At 39.1% G+C, this 18,883-nt stretch overlaps 1 protein-coding gene across 4 annotated transcripts in view; it reads right to left on the bottom strand.

The window, feature by feature from the left end:
* Positions 1-18,883, bottom strand: part of usp34 (ubiquitin specific peptidase 34) — an 82,743-nt gene that overhangs the window by 35,481 nt on the left and 28,379 nt on the right. For 3 of the 4 annotated variants that reach the window (XM_041253012.1, XM_041253014.1, XM_041253013.1), the window contains exons 16-29: positions 17,912-18,027; positions 9,358-9,485; positions 8,909-8,998; positions 7,452-7,547; positions 4,961-5,043; positions 3,708-3,862; positions 3,481-3,594; positions 3,134-3,233; positions 2,773-2,802; positions 2,409-2,568; positions 1,429-1,555; positions 870-1,017; positions 668-768; positions 360-569 (exon numbers count right to left, since the gene is read on the bottom strand). In XM_041253012.1, the coding sequence (XP_041108946.1) occupies positions 360-569; positions 668-768; positions 870-1,017; positions 1,429-1,555; positions 2,409-2,568; positions 2,773-2,802; positions 3,134-3,233; positions 3,481-3,594; positions 3,708-3,862; positions 4,961-5,043; positions 7,452-7,547; positions 8,909-8,998; positions 9,358-9,485; positions 17,912-18,027 (1,658 nt within the window). The remainder of the gene's footprint in view (positions 1-359; positions 570-667; positions 769-869; positions 1,018-1,428; positions 1,556-2,408; positions 2,569-2,772; positions 2,803-3,133; positions 3,234-3,480; positions 3,595-3,707; positions 3,863-4,960; positions 5,044-7,451; positions 7,548-8,908; positions 8,999-9,357; positions 9,486-17,911; positions 18,028-18,883) is intronic. The other variant, XM_041253015.1, reaches the window with a different exon arrangement.

The raw sequence follows: 18,883 nt of genomic DNA, 5'->3' as shown, positions 1-18,883 counted from the left end.
GCAACTGTTCATTTTAAGCAAAATTTGTATACGACAGTAGTCATGTACATTTGGTCACCATCACAACTGTTGCATGAAATTGGGATTACCACATTCTGCTAGTGTTAATACATCCCCTTTCTGCAATTGAAAGCATTTGTATTGGATGAAATTGTTACAGTCATTCTTGCACTTCAAGTTTTTTTTTGTTTGTTTGTTTTAATATAGACATCACAGTATGTTCATAAATACTGACACGTTTTCAAAGGAAGAGACAGAATTTTTGTGTTACAAGCCTAACCCTGGAAAAACAGTCGCAGTATACTGTATATAATCAGCCAAGTCATAATCAGCCAGCATAAAAGACAAATGTGTCATACCTCAGTGTCCTCCACGGATCTCTCTCCAAAAGGGGGTTTAAAGGAGGCAAGCATCTCCAGCAGGTCAAACAGTGTGGTGAGGTGAGGTTCTTGTAGCAGCAGCAGCATTGGAATGTTATCTTTCTGAGGTGGAGGCAGGCAGGAGGCTGGCAGCTGAACACCCTCTCCTTTCCGTTCCCTTCTTGGTGCACCCAAGGAAACAAACACCATCTGCAAAAATACACAAAAGGATATCAAAAAGGTTACAATAAAAATCAAATAAAAAAAACGCCTTTTAAAAAATGCTCTCAAGTTTCTAAAATAGTTACCTGCATATCTTTAAATCCAAGTTCATGCAGTGTTTTTTCATCATAATCAGTGGTCAACTCATGCCCAGAGGAAATCATTCTCACAGGTCCCATCAGGCCTCCTGAAACAATGAAAAAAAGTTGCTGTTTTTTTCCATTGGATTAATGAATAGCATACTGCCATAAATAGAATTAAGACTAATTGCTGATGCATAAAACGCACCAGGAAAGTCTCCTTGGCGGCTATTTTGCCCAAACTCCTGAAGTTGGGCTTGCTGGTTCATCTGCTCCTTTTGCAAGTTTTCATACCAATGGGTAACTTCAGCTCTCAGGTCTGCCACCTGATCACTTGGATACATCTCTATAGTCATCTGAAAATTAAAAGGGCAGTGGTTCATTTCTAGACATTTTCTTTTGTAGACAAAAGGGGTCAAAAACATCAGAACATTTGGGATTAGAGATGTCAGCATCATAAAAAAGTGGCTCATGACCTACATCTATCATATCTACATGTAAAACTGTAACACACCAACATTATGATACTCTCAATACACTGTCAAAGAATAATATTTTTCCAGTTCATTAAAGAATAAACAGTTGGGAAAGATGTTCTCAATGTATAGATACCTTCTTTTACCCCTCAAATTGTGAAAAGAATGTCCCAATCAAGTTCTGACTCTACAGTAAAACTGTAAACAGATACAAGCTTTTAGACATCTCCACTGCCCTTGTGAAATGGTTGCATGAACACTCAAACAATATTATAAAAAGAACTTAGATACTTTGTCAGGGAGACCAGCTGGTTGGCACACAATCCTCAGGGGTAAAGACTGCTTGTCACTGAGAGCCTTCAAGTGACTACTGATTCCCTTTCCTTCAATTTGCCACTGTCTCAGATGATAAGCAAACCTGAAAAAAGTAATTAAAATGTGGACCTAATAGTTGGCATGCCTTTAACCAACAGATTATTATTATTTTTATTTAATTTTTTTAAACTGCGGCTCTGTGATATTTCAGTAGGGGATAACTTAATGAAAAAGTCCAGTTGAAACCATTTTGTTATTAGATTAGCTATTACACACAAAATAAATAAATAAAAACAAATTAAAAATAAATAAATAAAATAAACAGCACATTATAAATCTCTGACAAAAGAATATGGGATATTTCTCACACATCTTTATACCAGATTTTAAGATTTCTGTGAATGAAACAATAACTTCTGGTATTTCTTTAATACCGGATTCTGCCCAGTCAACTCCCCGGTTTGAACGACTGCGCCATACAGTAGCATGCCCCAAAGAGCTTGTAACACAGGCTTTTTTTGTATTGAACATTTTATTAATGCTACAGTGTTACTTTGGATGTTACATTAACTTATTATTTTGTGTTGTGTTTTCACACTGTACACTCCAATTTCTCCATTGACTGTTTCAAAAGCCATTTAGGGCACAGTGATTTTTATTGCCGTACTGGCATACCAAGGAACCGAAGTTAATTGCCATTGATCGGTACTCCATTGTAAAGGTGAGGAAAGTGTAGTTTTTCTTGTTTTGAACTCAACATATTAACAAATGGATTTATTGAATACAAATGCCAATAAATACTTCTTAAAAGACAATTAGGTTTTTCTGCACACCCCTAGACAGATGGGTCAATGTATTTCTTTTTTTGTACATACTTTGCTAAACCCTGTTTTGTGACAGTACATTTCTTGTATACCTGAAGAAAACACTATGACATTGTATAAAGAACACCTTACCGCCTCCTGAATGCTTCCAAGTGAGTTTTTAGCATTAAGAGTCCCCTCTCAATGATTGTTAGGCTGGAATGAGGGTCCTTTTCAAGATTTCCTGATGCCATCATCAGACTCTCCATACACTTACTGATAAATTCTTGTTCCTTCTCAAGACCTGTTTTCCCTGAAAAAAGACAAGAGCATTACAGCTTGTAACAAGAATTATTAATCTTTCAGTATTTTCAGGGACCACAGACTTTTCAAAACGGACAAACCTGTCAATTAACAAATTTATATTTTATATATATATATATATATATATGAGAGAGAGAGCGAGATAGAGAGAGAGAGAGAGAGAGAGAGAGTTTTAACTGAAAATGTCACCTACCTAGCTTGGCGGATTTACAGGTCATGCCAACTGCAACCAAAACAAAACAGAAAACAAAACAAAAACAAAAAAAAAGGTCTAAAATATACCTTGTCTTTGAAAGCAGATTATACCTGGACCTTAGATTGTTAATTGTATGGGTTGTTTCTATACAATAAAAATCACACAAGTTAACACATTATAACAAAAACAATTTGAATATATACATATATGTTTTTGCACGTCACAAATAAACCTACAAGATCACATTGGTAAAAGCAGGATTCTTTGACAATAATCCCACATGATCAGTTTGCATACAAAGTATACAGCCACGATCAACACCACTACTTGTTAAGAGTTAATTGTAAGCAATGCTTACCATTTATATAATAGGAGTTAATGTATTGAATGGCCGCTCGACTGACATCAGCTGACTGAGCTCTCAAAGCAATGCCCCAGAGTTGGTCCATACCACACAGCTATTGGATGGGGAACAAACATAAACATTCTGTATACTTCAACCAATAAACACAAGGCAAAGGGCAGTCGTCAAGCTAACAGCTAAACAAAAATATCACGATCTGCAATTTGTGGTGACACTTAAAGTGAATCACAATAGAGGTTTACACAAACAGGATATGAAACACATATCTTCATATATGCATTGTTATCAACCCAACAGAAAATATGAGTAAATACATAAAACTTGATAACCCCAATCCTTACCTCACAGTTTGAGCCACTGTCATAAGCACTAGTAGCCAGACGGGCTAAGTTACATAAATGCTGGAACAGGTTTAGGCCAGTCATGCTGATGATTTCAGGCTTCAGTTGAGGCATCTGTAAAGGAAGTAAATATATATATATATATATATATATATATATATATATATATAACACACAAGGTTTATACACAATACCCCCTCCCCACTACAATATTGATGTGAGCTTACCTTTTCCAAGAATAGATGCTTGTACGTTTCCATTCCCATTGCATGCTGGTCCTTACTGCGGACTTGGTTCAAAAACCAATGTAAAGCGTCATCATAGCACTCAGAATCCTCCACTAAACAGTGCCACAAAATATCTACCTGTTCCAAGCTGAGCCCTGCAAAAAATGGAATTAATAAACAAATTCAAGATTTAAGTGTAGAAATGAAAAAGACCAACTTTTGTGAATCTTTTGCCCAGCACAGACCTATACCTTGTTTACAGTGAAGTCCTAAGAGCCTGAAGCAAAACATATATATCCTTATTGGTCTTGAAACCAATTGGTGCACACAAGTCCACTAAGCTCAACTAATGCAATCTTAACCCCAAACTTTAAGGAAGAAGCCGCTTTAAAATAATTGTCATAAATTCATATGGAATTCAATCCTTTTAGGATTACATAGAAGTAACATGTTTGTTTTGTTGTTATTTTGTAATGATTTATGTAGTGAACATACCTTTTCTGTGTAGTCTTAAATCAGCTTGCCAGGTTAAAGTCTCACTTCATTAAACAGACTAAAAGCTGCATACTTCTGGCGTGGTAATTAAGCTATTTTTACCAATATTAGCAGAGGATTAAGCCCTCTTATGAGGGTTCTTTTGTTATTAGGAAATTGCTGTGGTAAATTTAAAACAGTTTTTTGATTTTTTTTCATGATTTTATGCAGCACTAGTATTAGTTGCTAATGAATAACAACGTTTTCCTCAATATTCCGTGAGTAATGCATTTGCTCAGAATTCATCAGGCAGAAAAAAGGTAAATTACATAAATGAATACTGTATTTACATATTTTGTGGTGAACTGATTTGGGAAATAGATTAAAACAGTTTGAAAGTTAACATACAAAGTTCCTTTACCAGATATTCAGTACCTCATACTGACCAATCAGGTTGAGGAAATCGCTGATCCATTTTTTAATTAAGAAATGTATGTGTTTTCTAATTCTGTACATGCACAACAATGATTTGTCTAATAGCAGGGGCTTCAGAATGAAGCAGTAGAATGAATATGTTCTTGATCCATTTAGTTTTGATCAAGAACTAACAGGACGCATTAGTTTGGGCACCCAATTAGACATCTGAACCTGCCCGAATGCCTACTCGCATTTTGGTGCACTATGCAAACAAAGACAAAAGCTGTTTTTTTGGAGTTTTTTTTGCACGGTCATTTAAAACAAGTATTAAAAGAACAAATATAAAAAAAAAAAAAACTCACTGAAGTGGTCTGGTGAACCAAGTGTGGAAAAAACACAGGTCAGGAACTGCAAGCGCACCTGGACTTCTGCACTGTGACCGTACCTGTATGCATGGAAGGGATCAACAGAAACACTTGGTTTGGTTTACCCCCCCCCAGATATCATGGTATATAAAATGAGCAAAAGAGAATGGATATGAACTTAGATTTGTATTTCAAAATGTACAATAATAAAGTAATAACAAAATCAGGGCTTCTGGTTTTTGGTGTTTTACCACGACTTTTCTACTGTCCTTTACAATGCAATTGATACCTGTTGAGCCATTCCTGTATCTCATTTGCAGTTCATGTATCTAGCTTTTGTGGCACAACACTGGGAGTAAGTATGACATTTTGTGATTTTTGCATATATTTTTGTGGTTAATATCACTATTTGGCCCTTCAAAGCAAGAAACAGCAGAGCAAGTATAAAATGTTCTAGTTTTTGTAAAGCACTTTTTAAAACATGCACAAAATTTAACAGTTATCTTGCCAATTTGAAGTTTTCAATTCAGAATATGACTTACAATGTGAGGTGGTAATCCTTAAATTTTGAAAATGGAAATTGGGCATGTTATACTCTGCATAAAGTTCACCTCATGTTTATGAGTCTAGTACCATTGTAATCCTCACAACCTAGTTCCAGAATGTACAGTTTCCCAGCTTCCTTTGAAATAATCAGTGAAAGGGGTCAGAAAATAGAGAACAAAGGCAAAAAAAGATATAAAAAATAGGATATGAACATGCTGTACTTTTATTCCAAGCAAAAAAATATCATATAGTTTGAAATGTTGTATATATCTGGGTTTTAGAAAATAGTTTTTATATGTCCCAAAAAAATCACACTATGAAAAAACCCAAAGATCATTTGACCTAGTGATGCTTGAAAAATATTTTTTTCTTCATACACACTGGCAATGTGAGACATACAATTTGTCATATTACCACGTTAAGAAATAACTTTTCCAGGGATTTAAAGTTACACAGAAAAAATTATTTTCATTTTTTAATTTATTTTTATTTAACCTGTGGTATCAGTCAGGTTGACCAGATATGCCCAAACATGTAACATTAAGATTGTGCTGAAAAGAAAAAAAAAAAAAAAAAAAAAAAAAAAAAACTATAAATAGTTTTCTATTTCCTTTAGACAATTAACTTTGAAATTATTTAGTCCCAAATTCAAGAAAAACCTCTAGCAGCGAAGAAAAACCTCTTGCAGTGTAAGTAAGATAACCACTTTCTTAGAAATGTTAATTGCATTAATTATCTGATGATTTGTGAGGACTGCATGACAGTGTTGTGGCAATGATCTGATTACCATATTACTTCGAATTAACGCTGCAAAAACAGTTGTGACGCTTATTCAAGGGCGGCGGTAATTAGAAGTACTATGAATTTCGAAAGGCGCAATTTCTTATTGCGTTTTTTTACGGTATTTGATGGCAGCGTAAATTGAAGTTTATTTCCCCGGATACAACTTGATTAGGGTGTAGAACAATTCCTACAACTTTAAACTGAAAGCTGTTGAGCTTGCAGATCCGATCAGTGTTTGACTAGGTGAGGACACATACCAGTGTACCTTGGAGAGGGAAATAATAAACAACGGAATTTTCATATCAACACGAGGTCAGTTTATATTCCCTTTCTTTTCTTACAGCAGTTTGTAAGAGTCGCAGGACTCTTTAATATATGGTGCGATTCTTTCTCTTCAACCAGCAACACAACTAAACACCCCCAGTCTCCTGATTCAGGCAGGGATTCGGTGAGGAAGATGAGTTCATCCCGTGGCTATCCCCTAAACAGCAAAGCCACAGCAAGAGCTACAGTAGCTTCCTCTCCCCACTAACACTCCAAACCACCATACCCCCCACTCTACGAACTTCCTGTCTGGATCAGGATTCTGCAGCATCTCTTATTAGCCAAAATACCACACATACAACCAAAACATTACAACTAATATATATTACTTTTCTTGATAATTCATATATTATATATAAAATTAGTGCTGTTGTATTTACTCTTACACCAGTATCAGTACTTAGTGCAGTGACTCTATGGTATTCTTATTTTTTGTTTGGGTTCTATAAACTTTACAGTAAAATACCAGTATGCTCCAGTGTGTAATTCTATTATTTTAAACACATTTTATTTCAGTTTATTCAATTAATTTTGTTTCTATTTGTAATGTTTTGCCATACTGTGTTCTGTATGCATTTTTTTTTTATTAAGTTATGCATTAATTTGAGCTGGGATAAGGAAAAAATGTACATGTTTCATTAATGAGAGCGGTCTTAAGGATGGCATTTATTCAAGCAAGGCGGTAATTCAAAGTAATACTGTATTGTCGATTATTAAAACAGAAAATAAATAAATAAATAAACACATTTAAATAAAACAAATAAATAACTGCCGTTATGCGGAAACTTATAAAACATCACATGTAAATAATGAATGCAAAAAACTTGCAACTTACAATGCAAATTTGTGTCGTTCTTCCCTAACTTCCTGAACGTAGTGTAGAAGGTTTTCGAAAAAATGTTTCATCATGTGTAACTCCTTCTCAGCCCACCTATAAAATGGAGAGAAAAATAAGGCAAGCAAGTGGTTATTATTGGCATGTACAAATGTTTATGCTTAGGTACTTACTGGATTCTGGCAAGTCAACGCCCAGCGGGTGTAAAGCTGTCATTAAGGCAAAAGTGTGTGCATGGGTCAAGGGGGGGCGCATCGACTCAGGCTGAGACGAAATTACAGGCATTATTGAATAGGGAGTATTTTTAACATTAGTTAAGATAGATTACGTTTACAATTAAGCATGCTTAAAATTCAAAAGGTAGAGCACAGCACACAGTCACGTTAAATAATCAAGAAGTGCTGTTAAAGATTTAAAGAATATCACAGACATTTGCAGAGCTTTTTGAGATGTTATAGTAATAAAATAATGACTTGGATCGCATTATTGATAAGCTTGGTGATAAAACAAGTGATCACGAGAAGATTTATCAGTATGCACGACTATGAAGAGGTATGTGAAAAATACAACGAACACGGGGTGGGGCATGGCTGGAGATGCAGTACTGATGTCCTTTTGCTATGCAGTGCCTTTTAAACCTGTTTTACGCTGAAAAAAAAAAAATGTAAACAGCGCTGAATAAATGGATATTAGGGTTAACCTAATCTTTTAGAAACTGTTTCAAACTAGTTCTTTGTTTGTGGTGGTCTGTTTTCACACTCTGACTCCACTCCTCTACACATCTTGATTAGACACCTGCTAACTTTGACGCTCTGCCCAGACGCCAAGATACGAGAGACTGCAAATGTCTAGTTTTTTAGAGACAGACTCATTGCAGTCTTGCTTGGCTATTTACATGTACTTTAAGATGTATCAAAATATGAATACAAAAACTTACACACACATGAACATTTTAACATAGAAGTAAAGAAACTTATACATAATACTTTATAAAGAATGTAATTTCCTACAACATCCAAAGTAGCACTATAGCACTGAAATGTTCAATACAAAAAAATGTCAGTTACAAGCTCTTGCCATGTCTAAAAAAAAATGTATATATAAAAAAAAAAAAAAGTCCAAAATATGGATTGTAGCACAACAGGAAAGCATAATCAAATCAGACTATGGAGTCTGTATCACCTGATCCAAAACCGCCATCTTCATCATCTGAACCTTCATCATTGATAATGCAAGCAATTGTCTGAATCATTAATGCAAAGCAACTGCTTTTTGGCAGTTTTTTCACGTGCACTGAAATATTTCCCCTCACACATTATTTGCGCACAGTTATTAAAAAATGGAAATGAATGGTGAAAATTTTACTTTCAGCTAAAAGTTGGGGGGCAGTGAGGTCGTTCAAACCAGGTTGACGCGGCAGAATACGGTATTTCTGGAAACTGCAAGAAACCGCTTACATAGTTATCCAGTGTGTGTCGTAACTGCTTCCAAACTGTTGAAATGTACCAAATAGCTTAGGAAGGAGACGGAGAGAAACCACCACTGACCTGAAAAACAAAAAGCATGTTTTTTCTGTAACTGATGTGAATCATAGGAGGTCACTAAATAAATACATGATTCCATGGAGAAAATTTCAATGAGAACATGAGATTGTATACTAAGTCACACACAGTTACTTATGGGAGGCTGGTGAAACAATAATAACTTCAAAATGCACAAACTTCAGTAAAAGGACACACAATTACAATTTAACCAGATTTTATAATCATTCTGGGAAGAATTAGAATTGAGAGGCAAATACAAGTACTATTTTAAGCAATCATCCCAAATGACTCTACTCACATTAATGCCAGGGACTACAATTTAAACTTTTACTGAGCTTGCCAAAGTTATTACACCTGCTTACCGATGGTTGGCTAAGTTTTCCAAGCAGCCTTCGATAAATCTCATTCGAATCTGTCTGTCAGTGAACCAGCAGACCAGGGAACACAGCAGCTTTTCAGCTTCGTTGATCAAGCCTTCTGATAAATGGATCTATCCAATACAAATTTAAAAAGTCTCATTATGATATTCTTTTAAAGTTATGGTGACGTTTAAAAAATGTAAAGAAGATGACATGATAATTCAAATTCATAACAGAGTTTCTGGTGCCTCCACAAAATTACTTCAATTTGGTTAAAAACTGTGTCATGCAGGACCTTGAAATATAAATACGATGCCTCACTATTATGTATTCATCAGCATGTTAAAATAGTTAATTTCCTGTCTATTAGAGCTGGACATAGACAGACAGACACACAGGAAAAGGTTATTTAATTTTGTATGCTGAACGTCCCACTATACCATCTATCAGAATCATGTACACAAGTAACTTTTTCTTTACTGGAAAAGCGGCAGAATACAGCATACTAGTGCATTTACATCTCAAGTAACAAACACAGTCATGTTTCATAAGTGTTAACGCTGTCATTCAGTTACTGCAGGTAGCTTAAAGGTTTACAAAATAAATAAATACCTTTGCAAGGCTCCAAGTTAACGTACATTTGGTAGCATTTTGCTACCCAAAACTTTTAATTTGCTACTAGTTTTTTTATGCAGTTGAATTTTTCTGATACCTTATGCTGCAATTTATATGACTGACCCCGAGTGAACACATAGGGACTACATAATTACCAGTGTTACTTTTTTCTTTTTAAAACAAGTACATTAGTATCTTTCAAAAAGCAGGAAACCATTGCTAATACTAACAAAGCTTCCTGATTTGTATGCAACCGAGCCTTGTACCACCCCATAGATAAGCGCGAGGCCCACAATGCAAATTGTATTGTTTGGACAGTGGAGTACACATACCTACAGTACAGAACATTTTGTTATTATCATAACCCTGGTTCCCTGAAATAGGAATATTAATCATTACAAAATGGGTGTTCCCCTTTAAGACACCCAAACCTGAAAACTTGATATCAAAGACACTAAGAGGAGGGTGACGTAGTGCTGCTCTGCCCCAACCTCAAAGCTAATAGTTAATATTCCTATTTCAGGGAACCAGGGATGTAAATAACCTAACGTTCCCTTTCAAGTAGGGAATATTAACCATTACAAAATGGGTGAGTATACCCAAGCTGGAGATGGCGCATACATACAAAAACTACATAAATTACAGAAAACAAGCCTTGTGTCTGAATCAATTACCAGCGTAGCTGGAATAAAAACCATTAGTAAGCACCCACCTTAACCCATCTCCGACATTACAATTTTCCCTTTCCAGTCCAGTATCGGACCCTGTCTGACATCATCAAAAAGACGTAAAGCACAGGTCTCCAGTCGTTTTTTCTCCGGAAAAAGCCGAAAAAAACATTCGATGGCCGAGTGAGACCGAAAGGACCCGAAAAAAAGTGGGGGATGGCGGGGGGGGCGTGTGAGCAATGGAGCTAGCAGCTGCACCACAGAGATAAGATGGACACAAACAAAGGAGGTAGATGCTTCCACATCCAGTGCTTGAAGAATATCACAGACATTTGCAGAGCTTTTTGAGATGTTGCAGTAATAAAATAATGACTTGGATCGCATTACTGAGGAGTTTGGTGAGTGATCAGGAGAGCATTTATCAGTATGCATGTCTATAAAGAGGTATGTGAAAAATACAGCGAACAAAGGGTGGGGCTTGGCTGGAGATGCAGTACCGAGTGTCCTTTTGCATCACTGAGCTACGAGATAAACGACCAGCTTGTGCTACAACAATCTTCCAGTAACTGAAGCATTAGAATGGACTCTAATGTTCTGTCGTGAGGTTGGACTGGGAAGTTGTCCTCAGTACTCTCATGACAAATCCAGGATTTTGCAGTTCCTCAACATTCAGCCGATAGAACTGGGCAAACATATGGGAAGAATCCCAAACCGCTGCACTGCATATCTCCTGGACAGATGCACCCTGGAACAAAGCCCATGAAGTCGCCTGACTCATGGTGGAATGGCTGGTGAGTTTCTCTGGCGGGGGCAGATTGGCCACTTTATACGCAGTCTGCACTGCGCCTGTTATCCACTTGGGTAGACGCTGTTTCGATAGAACCTGTCCCCCTGACTAAGCTCTATAACAGACAAAAATTGTTCTGACTGCCTCAAACTTTTGGTTCTGTCTACATAATAAGCTAATACCCGCATTGGGCAAAGCGGATGGAGCTGGCGCTCCCTGTCAGATTGGAAAGGAGGGGGATGGAAAGCCTCCAATTCCACCAACTGGTTAATATGGAAAGCCAAGATTGTTTTCGGCAGAAAAGCCGGGTTAAAAGGAACTGTAACCTTCGTTCTGGCCACTGAAAAAATTAGACAAGCTTTCGATACTGAAAATGTTTGCATCTCACTCACCTGCTTAGTAGAGGTCATTGCAAGCAAGAAAGCTGTCTTGAAAGACAAAAATTTGAGCTCAGTTGAATGCATGGGCTCAAATGGAGGTCTTGTCAGTGCATTAAGCACTTCATTTAACCTCCAGCGAGGGACTATATTCTTCACAGATGGCCTAAGCCGCTGGGTGCCTTTCAAAAATTGCCCTGCCAGGAAATGAGCTCCTCGGGAGACAATCAATTTTTATATGGCAGACCGAAATGGCTGCCAAGTAGACCTTTAGGAGTAGAGGGAGATATTACCTCATCAAAAAAGATAATGTAAAAAATGCAGTATAACTGCCATAGAGAACGAAGTGGGTTCAAACCCACGAGCCAAACACCATGTCTGAAACATGTCCCACTTGTAACCATACTGGGAAAGAGTAAAGGTTGCCCTGGCGTTTTGTAGGGTTCCGATCACCCTGTTTGATAACCCCAGACAGCTCAAATGCAGCCGTTCTGGGGCCAGACCAGAGCTGTTGGCTGGATGCGTTGGGGTGCTACAGGGTACCATGCACCTGACTGAGCAGGTAGTGACGCATGAGTAGCTCCCACTGCTGGCTGCTCTGGAGCTGTATCAGAGGGGGGAACCAAACTGGGCCAGTATGGAGCTATTAAGGAGCACCCTGGCCCGATCCTGTGTGACCTTCTCCAAACACAGCGGTAGCAGCACCAGAGGCAGAAATGCAAAGAGTAGATGCACTGGCCACAGGTGTGCCAATGCATCTACCCCTTGAGGTCTTCCTTCTCCCTTTATGGAGAACCACAGGGGACAACGTGTCGGCTTCTGAGAGGCAAAAAGGTCTACATCCGTTCTACCAAATCTATCCCAAATGAGGCTCAGGGGTCCGCGCCGTTGGGTACCCCCTTGAGGAGGTCTGCAGCGCAGTTGGTCACTCCCAGCAGGTGCCCGAAAATGAGAGGAGGTTCACTTGGGTCCACAGCAGAAGCTTGTGAACCACACGGTAGAGACTGGGCAACCGTAAACCCCCCTTGTGGTTTATGTAGGACACAACAGGCATGTTGTCCGTACGGATAAGCACGTGTCTCCCCCGAACCTGCTCCAAAAATTCCACACCCTGTACGCCTCAGCCAATCCACACTCCGCTCCAACCCGTGTTGGACGCGTCTGTGGTGACAACCTCTCTCGTGGGCCGGCTGTCACCACCAACAGAGTGCCTGTAGACCGTGTCAGGACACTGTCAATAGGAGGTAGCACTTCAAGCCAGGCTGTCAAGCCATGCAGTTGAACCAAACCTGCAGAGTGTACACATGCAAAAGACCCAGTGGGTGGGTGTTTGATGCTGCTGTCATCAAGCCCAGAAGCCTCTGGAGGACCACTACTGGTTGTGCCTTGCCGTGCTGAAACAGCTCTAAGCAGGAGGTTACTCTCAGAACTCTGTCATCCGACACAGTTGTCAACATGCGTCCTGAATCCAGGCACACTCCTAGATATGTCACTATCTGGGTGGGTGCTAGTTGGCTCTTTGCATGGTTTACCTTCAAAGCCAACCAATGTAGATGGTTAGTGACGAGCTCTGTGTTCATGCACCCTCGCTGGGGAGGCTGCACAAATGAGCCAGTCGTCCAGATATTTGAGGACTCTGATGCCTCGGAGTCTCAACGTGGCAAGAAAGAGGCCGAACGTTAGAACACAGAACTGGTACACTGTTCCCTGAACGGAGAACCTCAGGTATTTCCTGTACGCTGGTTATTACTGGAATGTGGAAATAGGCATCCTTCAGGTCCACCGTCTAGCCTGATGGACTGCAACAGTCGTTGCGAAGTCAGCATCTTGAACTGTCCCCGACTCAGACAGAGGTTCACCTGCCTGAGATCGAGGATTGGTCTAAGGCCGCCATCCCGTTTTGGCACTAGAAAATACCTGGAGTAGAACCCCTCCTTCTTGCAGGGGGAGTCTACTATGTAAATAGACAAGTTTTGCAACAGAGTTGCTACTTCCTAAGCCACCCGAGCAGAGGAAAGGAGGAGAGTCACTCTGGAACTGGAGAGAGTAACCACTTTGCACAGCATTGAGCACCCAGGGGTCTGTGATGCACTGTTCCCAGTAGTCCAAATGGTTTTTGGATAAAGAGCCCTGTGCTTGTGGCAGCAATGTCCTAGGGCTCCTACTTCGCCTGAGGCACAGCTTGCGCCTGTTGCCTATTTCTTTAGCATCTCATCTACCGCTGGACCAAATGGAGTGACCGGAGAGTCCAGCACTGCCGTCTTGTCTGCGTCAAGTACACATGCTTGGGAGAACCAGAGCTGTCTGCGCGCAGCCACCAATGCAGCCAGGTTTCTGCCTATTTCTTGTCCGCTAAGCTTGCACAGCCGTAGCGGGTTACTGGAAATTAGGCGGAGCTCGGCCAGTTGTTGAGACGAGGGCCTATGACTCTCAGAGAGGGATCCCATAAGTTGAGCCTGGTAAGCTACAAGTATGCTATCCAGGCATGTGGAAACGCACTAGCCGCATATGCTTTCTTTAAAATGACTTCCGTCACTCTGCACTGCTTATTCGGGCACTCCACATCCCTGGCTAGCAAGGAAAGGTTGGTAAGCTAAACAAGCGCAGCAATGGGGGCCTCTACTGGCAGAAAGTTGGTAAGATTCAGCTTGTCCACTTCAAACACTGTAATGAGTCTACAGAATGGGAAACCGCCGCATCCATAGCTGGGTGAGCCCAAGTAGACTGAAGCTTGAGCAGAAAATCCAGATGAACTGGACAGACAGCAGGAGTGATAGAGGGCTGCTCGCCATAAATTGAGCGCCTCTCATCCCTTGTTTCAGGCCAAGGAACCTGTTACACCACAGTAGCTCGCTGCATTAATGGCATAAGCTCTGATGACTGCGGAAGCTGCATAATCGGCATGTCCGATTCAGCATCATCCGAAGGGAGCCACATGTCCTGATCTTCAGCCTCCTCGGAGGCAGCAATAGACAGTATGTCACGCTTTAGCACACTAGTCACTGCCTGCAAGGGTACATGGGGAGTAGGTGCTGAAGGATCCGGTATTGCCGGTGGGACTGAGCATTCTTGCAGCAGCTCAGTTAAAAGTGCCGGCTGGCATAACACAACCTCCCAGATCTTACCCGTCTGTCCCGTTTGCCGAATGTGAGTGGCGGCTTTTCTTCTTAGAAACTTCTACTCTTCTTAGCGCTTACCAACCCCCACCCCACCCCCACACATCTTTGGCACAGAGCCTAGGGAGGAGGGTCCAGCCTCACTCATAGGTGATGCTGAATGCTGCACAGGAGTGGAGTAACGCTCCTTTGAGTGATGTGCTAACCGGTTCTTAGCGTACACTTGGAGAAGGGAGCACACAATTCACAAAAAGTCACGTCAGTCAAGGCCCAGACAGACAATGCATTTTTTGTGTCTGCCATTTGCTGGCAGTTTGGCCTTGCACGAGACACACGTATGGAACTTAGACATGGTAATAGTGCTGTGTTCACAACAAACAGACTACACAATGGAGTATTGACACTTTATGTGTTCAGAACTGACACTCAGTACTTACCCAGTTGCACCATCACTCGGCACTGACACTCTGTACCGAAGCAGTAATGTCGAACTCACAAGCGAGAACATGGGGCGGTAAACGCAGTTACCACTAGTGGCACATTAGCAGGGATGCCCACCTGCAAGTCAGCCACTGGCTAAACTACTAGTCAGTACAAACAAGGAGTAGCCTGCACCGGAACATTAACCTTGATCCCTTAGGATTGGGCAACAGGCTAGTTACTGTTTTCTAGCGAGTAGCAGGGATGCCCACCTGCACAAGTCACTGGCTAAACGAGACTAGCAGTAGCCTGCACCGTAACAGTAAGCAGAGTTGGCTGAAAACACAGAATATACAGAACATACACAGAAAATACAGAAAACACGCTAGGAATCATAAAAATTATTATAGCGTTTCTGTAATAACTCTGCACTTTAAAGCAACTGCTAAAAAAAAAAAAAAACATCAGGAGGATTTACTTAACTCTCTGATGTTAATCAGGTTAGGTAGTGAGTTTATGCTCGTGGGGGCAGAGCAGCACTATGTCACCCTCCTCTGACAAGTAAAGTTTTCAGGTTCGGGTGTCTTAAAGGGGAACACCCATTTTGTAATGGTTAAAATTCCCTACTTGAAAGGGAACAACGTGGATACAATTTAAAAACGTATGAAGTTTATTTTAGACCAAAGGTAAAATTAAATAACTTAAAAACATTACAATATTATAAGATAACAGGATATTAAGTTTATTCAGTGTCTATAAAATGCTAATTTCATCTGTCATGAATAATAGTGGCTCCGGTTTTGTTATAATATTAACCCTGGTTTCACCCACGCTAAAATTGAACACATAATAGGTAGATAATTATTACTTCCAAAATTCTGACTATGTTAAAAAAAAAAGAAAAAAAAAAAACACAGACGCACATAGCTAGCTATAATGTTACAATGATCCATGTAACAGCTTTGTTGTTTTATCAGTACGAATAACTGACGAAATACAATCTTGAGATGCATTCATTTATTTATCTATCTGTTTTCTTTTTAGCATTCATTTAAATCTTGTTTTAAATATCTTGCATAAATATATATATATAATATATATATATATATAATATATTATATATATATAGATGCATATATATATATATATATATATATATATATAAAATGAGCACCATCAAACTATAACTTACACACATAGCTAACTAATGTCACTGTTTAAACCAACATGTTTTTTAGTTGTTTTTTAAATCTTGGTTTATATCCCTTGTTCTGTTATTACTTAGTTAATTTCTTCAAAATTGTACAGCATTTAAAAATGAGTGAAGAGACTGCAAAAAAGTTGTGAGCATACATATTTATGAACAATCCAGTTACTAAAACACGTTGCATGAATTTCTTAAATGTAGCAGTACCGTTGTGAAATTAGCTTTCGTTTTCAAGGTCATACAATGCAGGATTCAACGATAAGGTGCACACGTTACTTGTTTATTTATTTTGTTATTTTTTTACATTTTTTTATTTATTTATTTTTTAAATCTCTGTCTTTATAGGGGTGTATGATGTTAGTTACCAAAATCTCAGTCAACAAATGAAGATATCATTTCGTACCATTTAATTTGCACTGATGAAACATAACCTGGGTTAACCGTACTGATGGCATATCAAACGCTTAGATGACAGATATGGTTGCATTCTTGTACAACTTAAGGATAAAACAAAATACATTTCAACAAGGAATTACATTAGTTCCATTACTTAGTTGAGCACAAGGTGGTTTCAATGAATACTTTCCAATTTAAATATAGGCCTACTATCTGATAGTTTGGGATATTCATTCTATTTAAAACAGTAGATAAGTGTTTAATTTTTTTAATTTTATTTATTTATTTATTTTAAGTTTAGTAGTCACCAATTAGTTATTTTTTTTAGTTTTCTCCACAATTTAGTAGTGTCCAATTATTTTGTTTAGCTCAGCTCACTGCTACCACCCCTGCGCCGACTCGGGAGGGGCGAAGACGAACAGCCACCCACTTTTATACACACTGCAGACTAACCATGCAGCCACCCAGAGCTACAACATCAGAGGACAACGCAGTCCTGGGCAGTTTACAGGCAAGCCCAAATCCGCCTGGCCAGACAACAGGGGCCGCTGGTCCGCAGTGAGCAGAGGACACCCTGGCTGACCTAACCCTCCCTCCCCTCAGGCTCTCAGCCAATTGTGCGCTGCCCCCTAAAAGCTCCCGTCCTCGGTTGACAAAGGAATAGCCTGGACTCGAACCGGCGACATCCAGACTATACGGAGCATCCTGCACTCTACGCGAGTGCTTTTAATGAAAGGTGTTTATTTTTTAAATTATTTTTATATATAATTATTAGTCGAATAAACCGCTAACGAATAAGACCATTTTGCTATCTACTTTCCAGGCAGGTATCAAATAATCACTACTGCCTGAAAAAGTTAACTTCTAGCCCTGCCTTTGTATTAGGTTGTTTAAAAACATATTATTACAGCCAGTACCACACACACGCTGCAGTTTAAACCACTGTCTGTAAAATGGGTAAATAAACTTACAGCATCTTCATCCTGAACCAAATCCCAAAGGAGAGTGTTTCCCTTTTTACAGACATTATCCAAGTTGATGTCAGTGATTGCATTGCCAGAGTACTGGTGTTTATGCACTGCTGGTCCTGTGGAAAATGAAAACAGTATGAATAATGTGTTCCTTTTCTTCCCCTCCCCTTTTCGATTTTGTCATAAAACTACCTTTCAGGAAAATCAAGGAAATAGATTTTACCAAAAATATGATTTTAACAGACTTTAACAACTATCTCTGACAGAAGAGTTTGCAAACATGAAGCACTATTGATAAGTGGAAAAAGAACCACTTGATGTAAAGTTGAAGTACATATAAAGTTAATAACTATATGATACCAAAAAATAGAACACAGCCATGTATAAAATATGAAGACATTATCTCAAAGGCAGTAATCTCTATCGCTTATATGACCAGAGTTGAAATACACATCCCTCCAAAACAAACCTCCAAAATAAACTTCCCTCCTTAAACCTGGAACACAAAGTTGACAGAAAATCAAAGCACACAAATCTGACCTGAATATCAAAAAGTGAGGTGTTGATCACGTGGAAACGGGAATGTCATATACAAACCAGCCAACAGCCCTCCCAAAAAGATATACACTAATTCAATAACTGTACTGACAAAGCAGCAAGTAAGCAGGCAGACCAACAAAGCTAATTTTATATTACTAAGGGCAGTGAAGCAAATACCATAAACCAGCAGCAACATGAAAAATCGCAGGAAGCTCATATCAACAAGCGTAAAACAGAAGGTGTCCACGATTGTTACGATTATCACCTTGTTACATTCAAGGTATGTTTAAGGGTATAGAAATAAAACCTGTTGCATAATCAATTCCCAACTGTATATTATTAAAAAAAAAAAAGAATGCCAGGGATCAATATGCTGGTATTTAGACACTAGACTGGCTTGGTGTCGGAGTTATGTTCAACCACCTCTTATGG

The sequence above is a fragment of the Polyodon spathula genome, chromosome 6 (genome assembly GCF_017654505.1).
Source record: "Polyodon spathula isolate WHYD16114869_AA chromosome 6, ASM1765450v1, whole genome shotgun sequence".
NCBI classification, from domain to species: domain Eukaryota; kingdom Metazoa; phylum Chordata; class Actinopteri; order Acipenseriformes; family Polyodontidae; genus Polyodon; species Polyodon spathula.
This window is presented reverse-complemented; position numbering and strand designations above follow the sequence as displayed.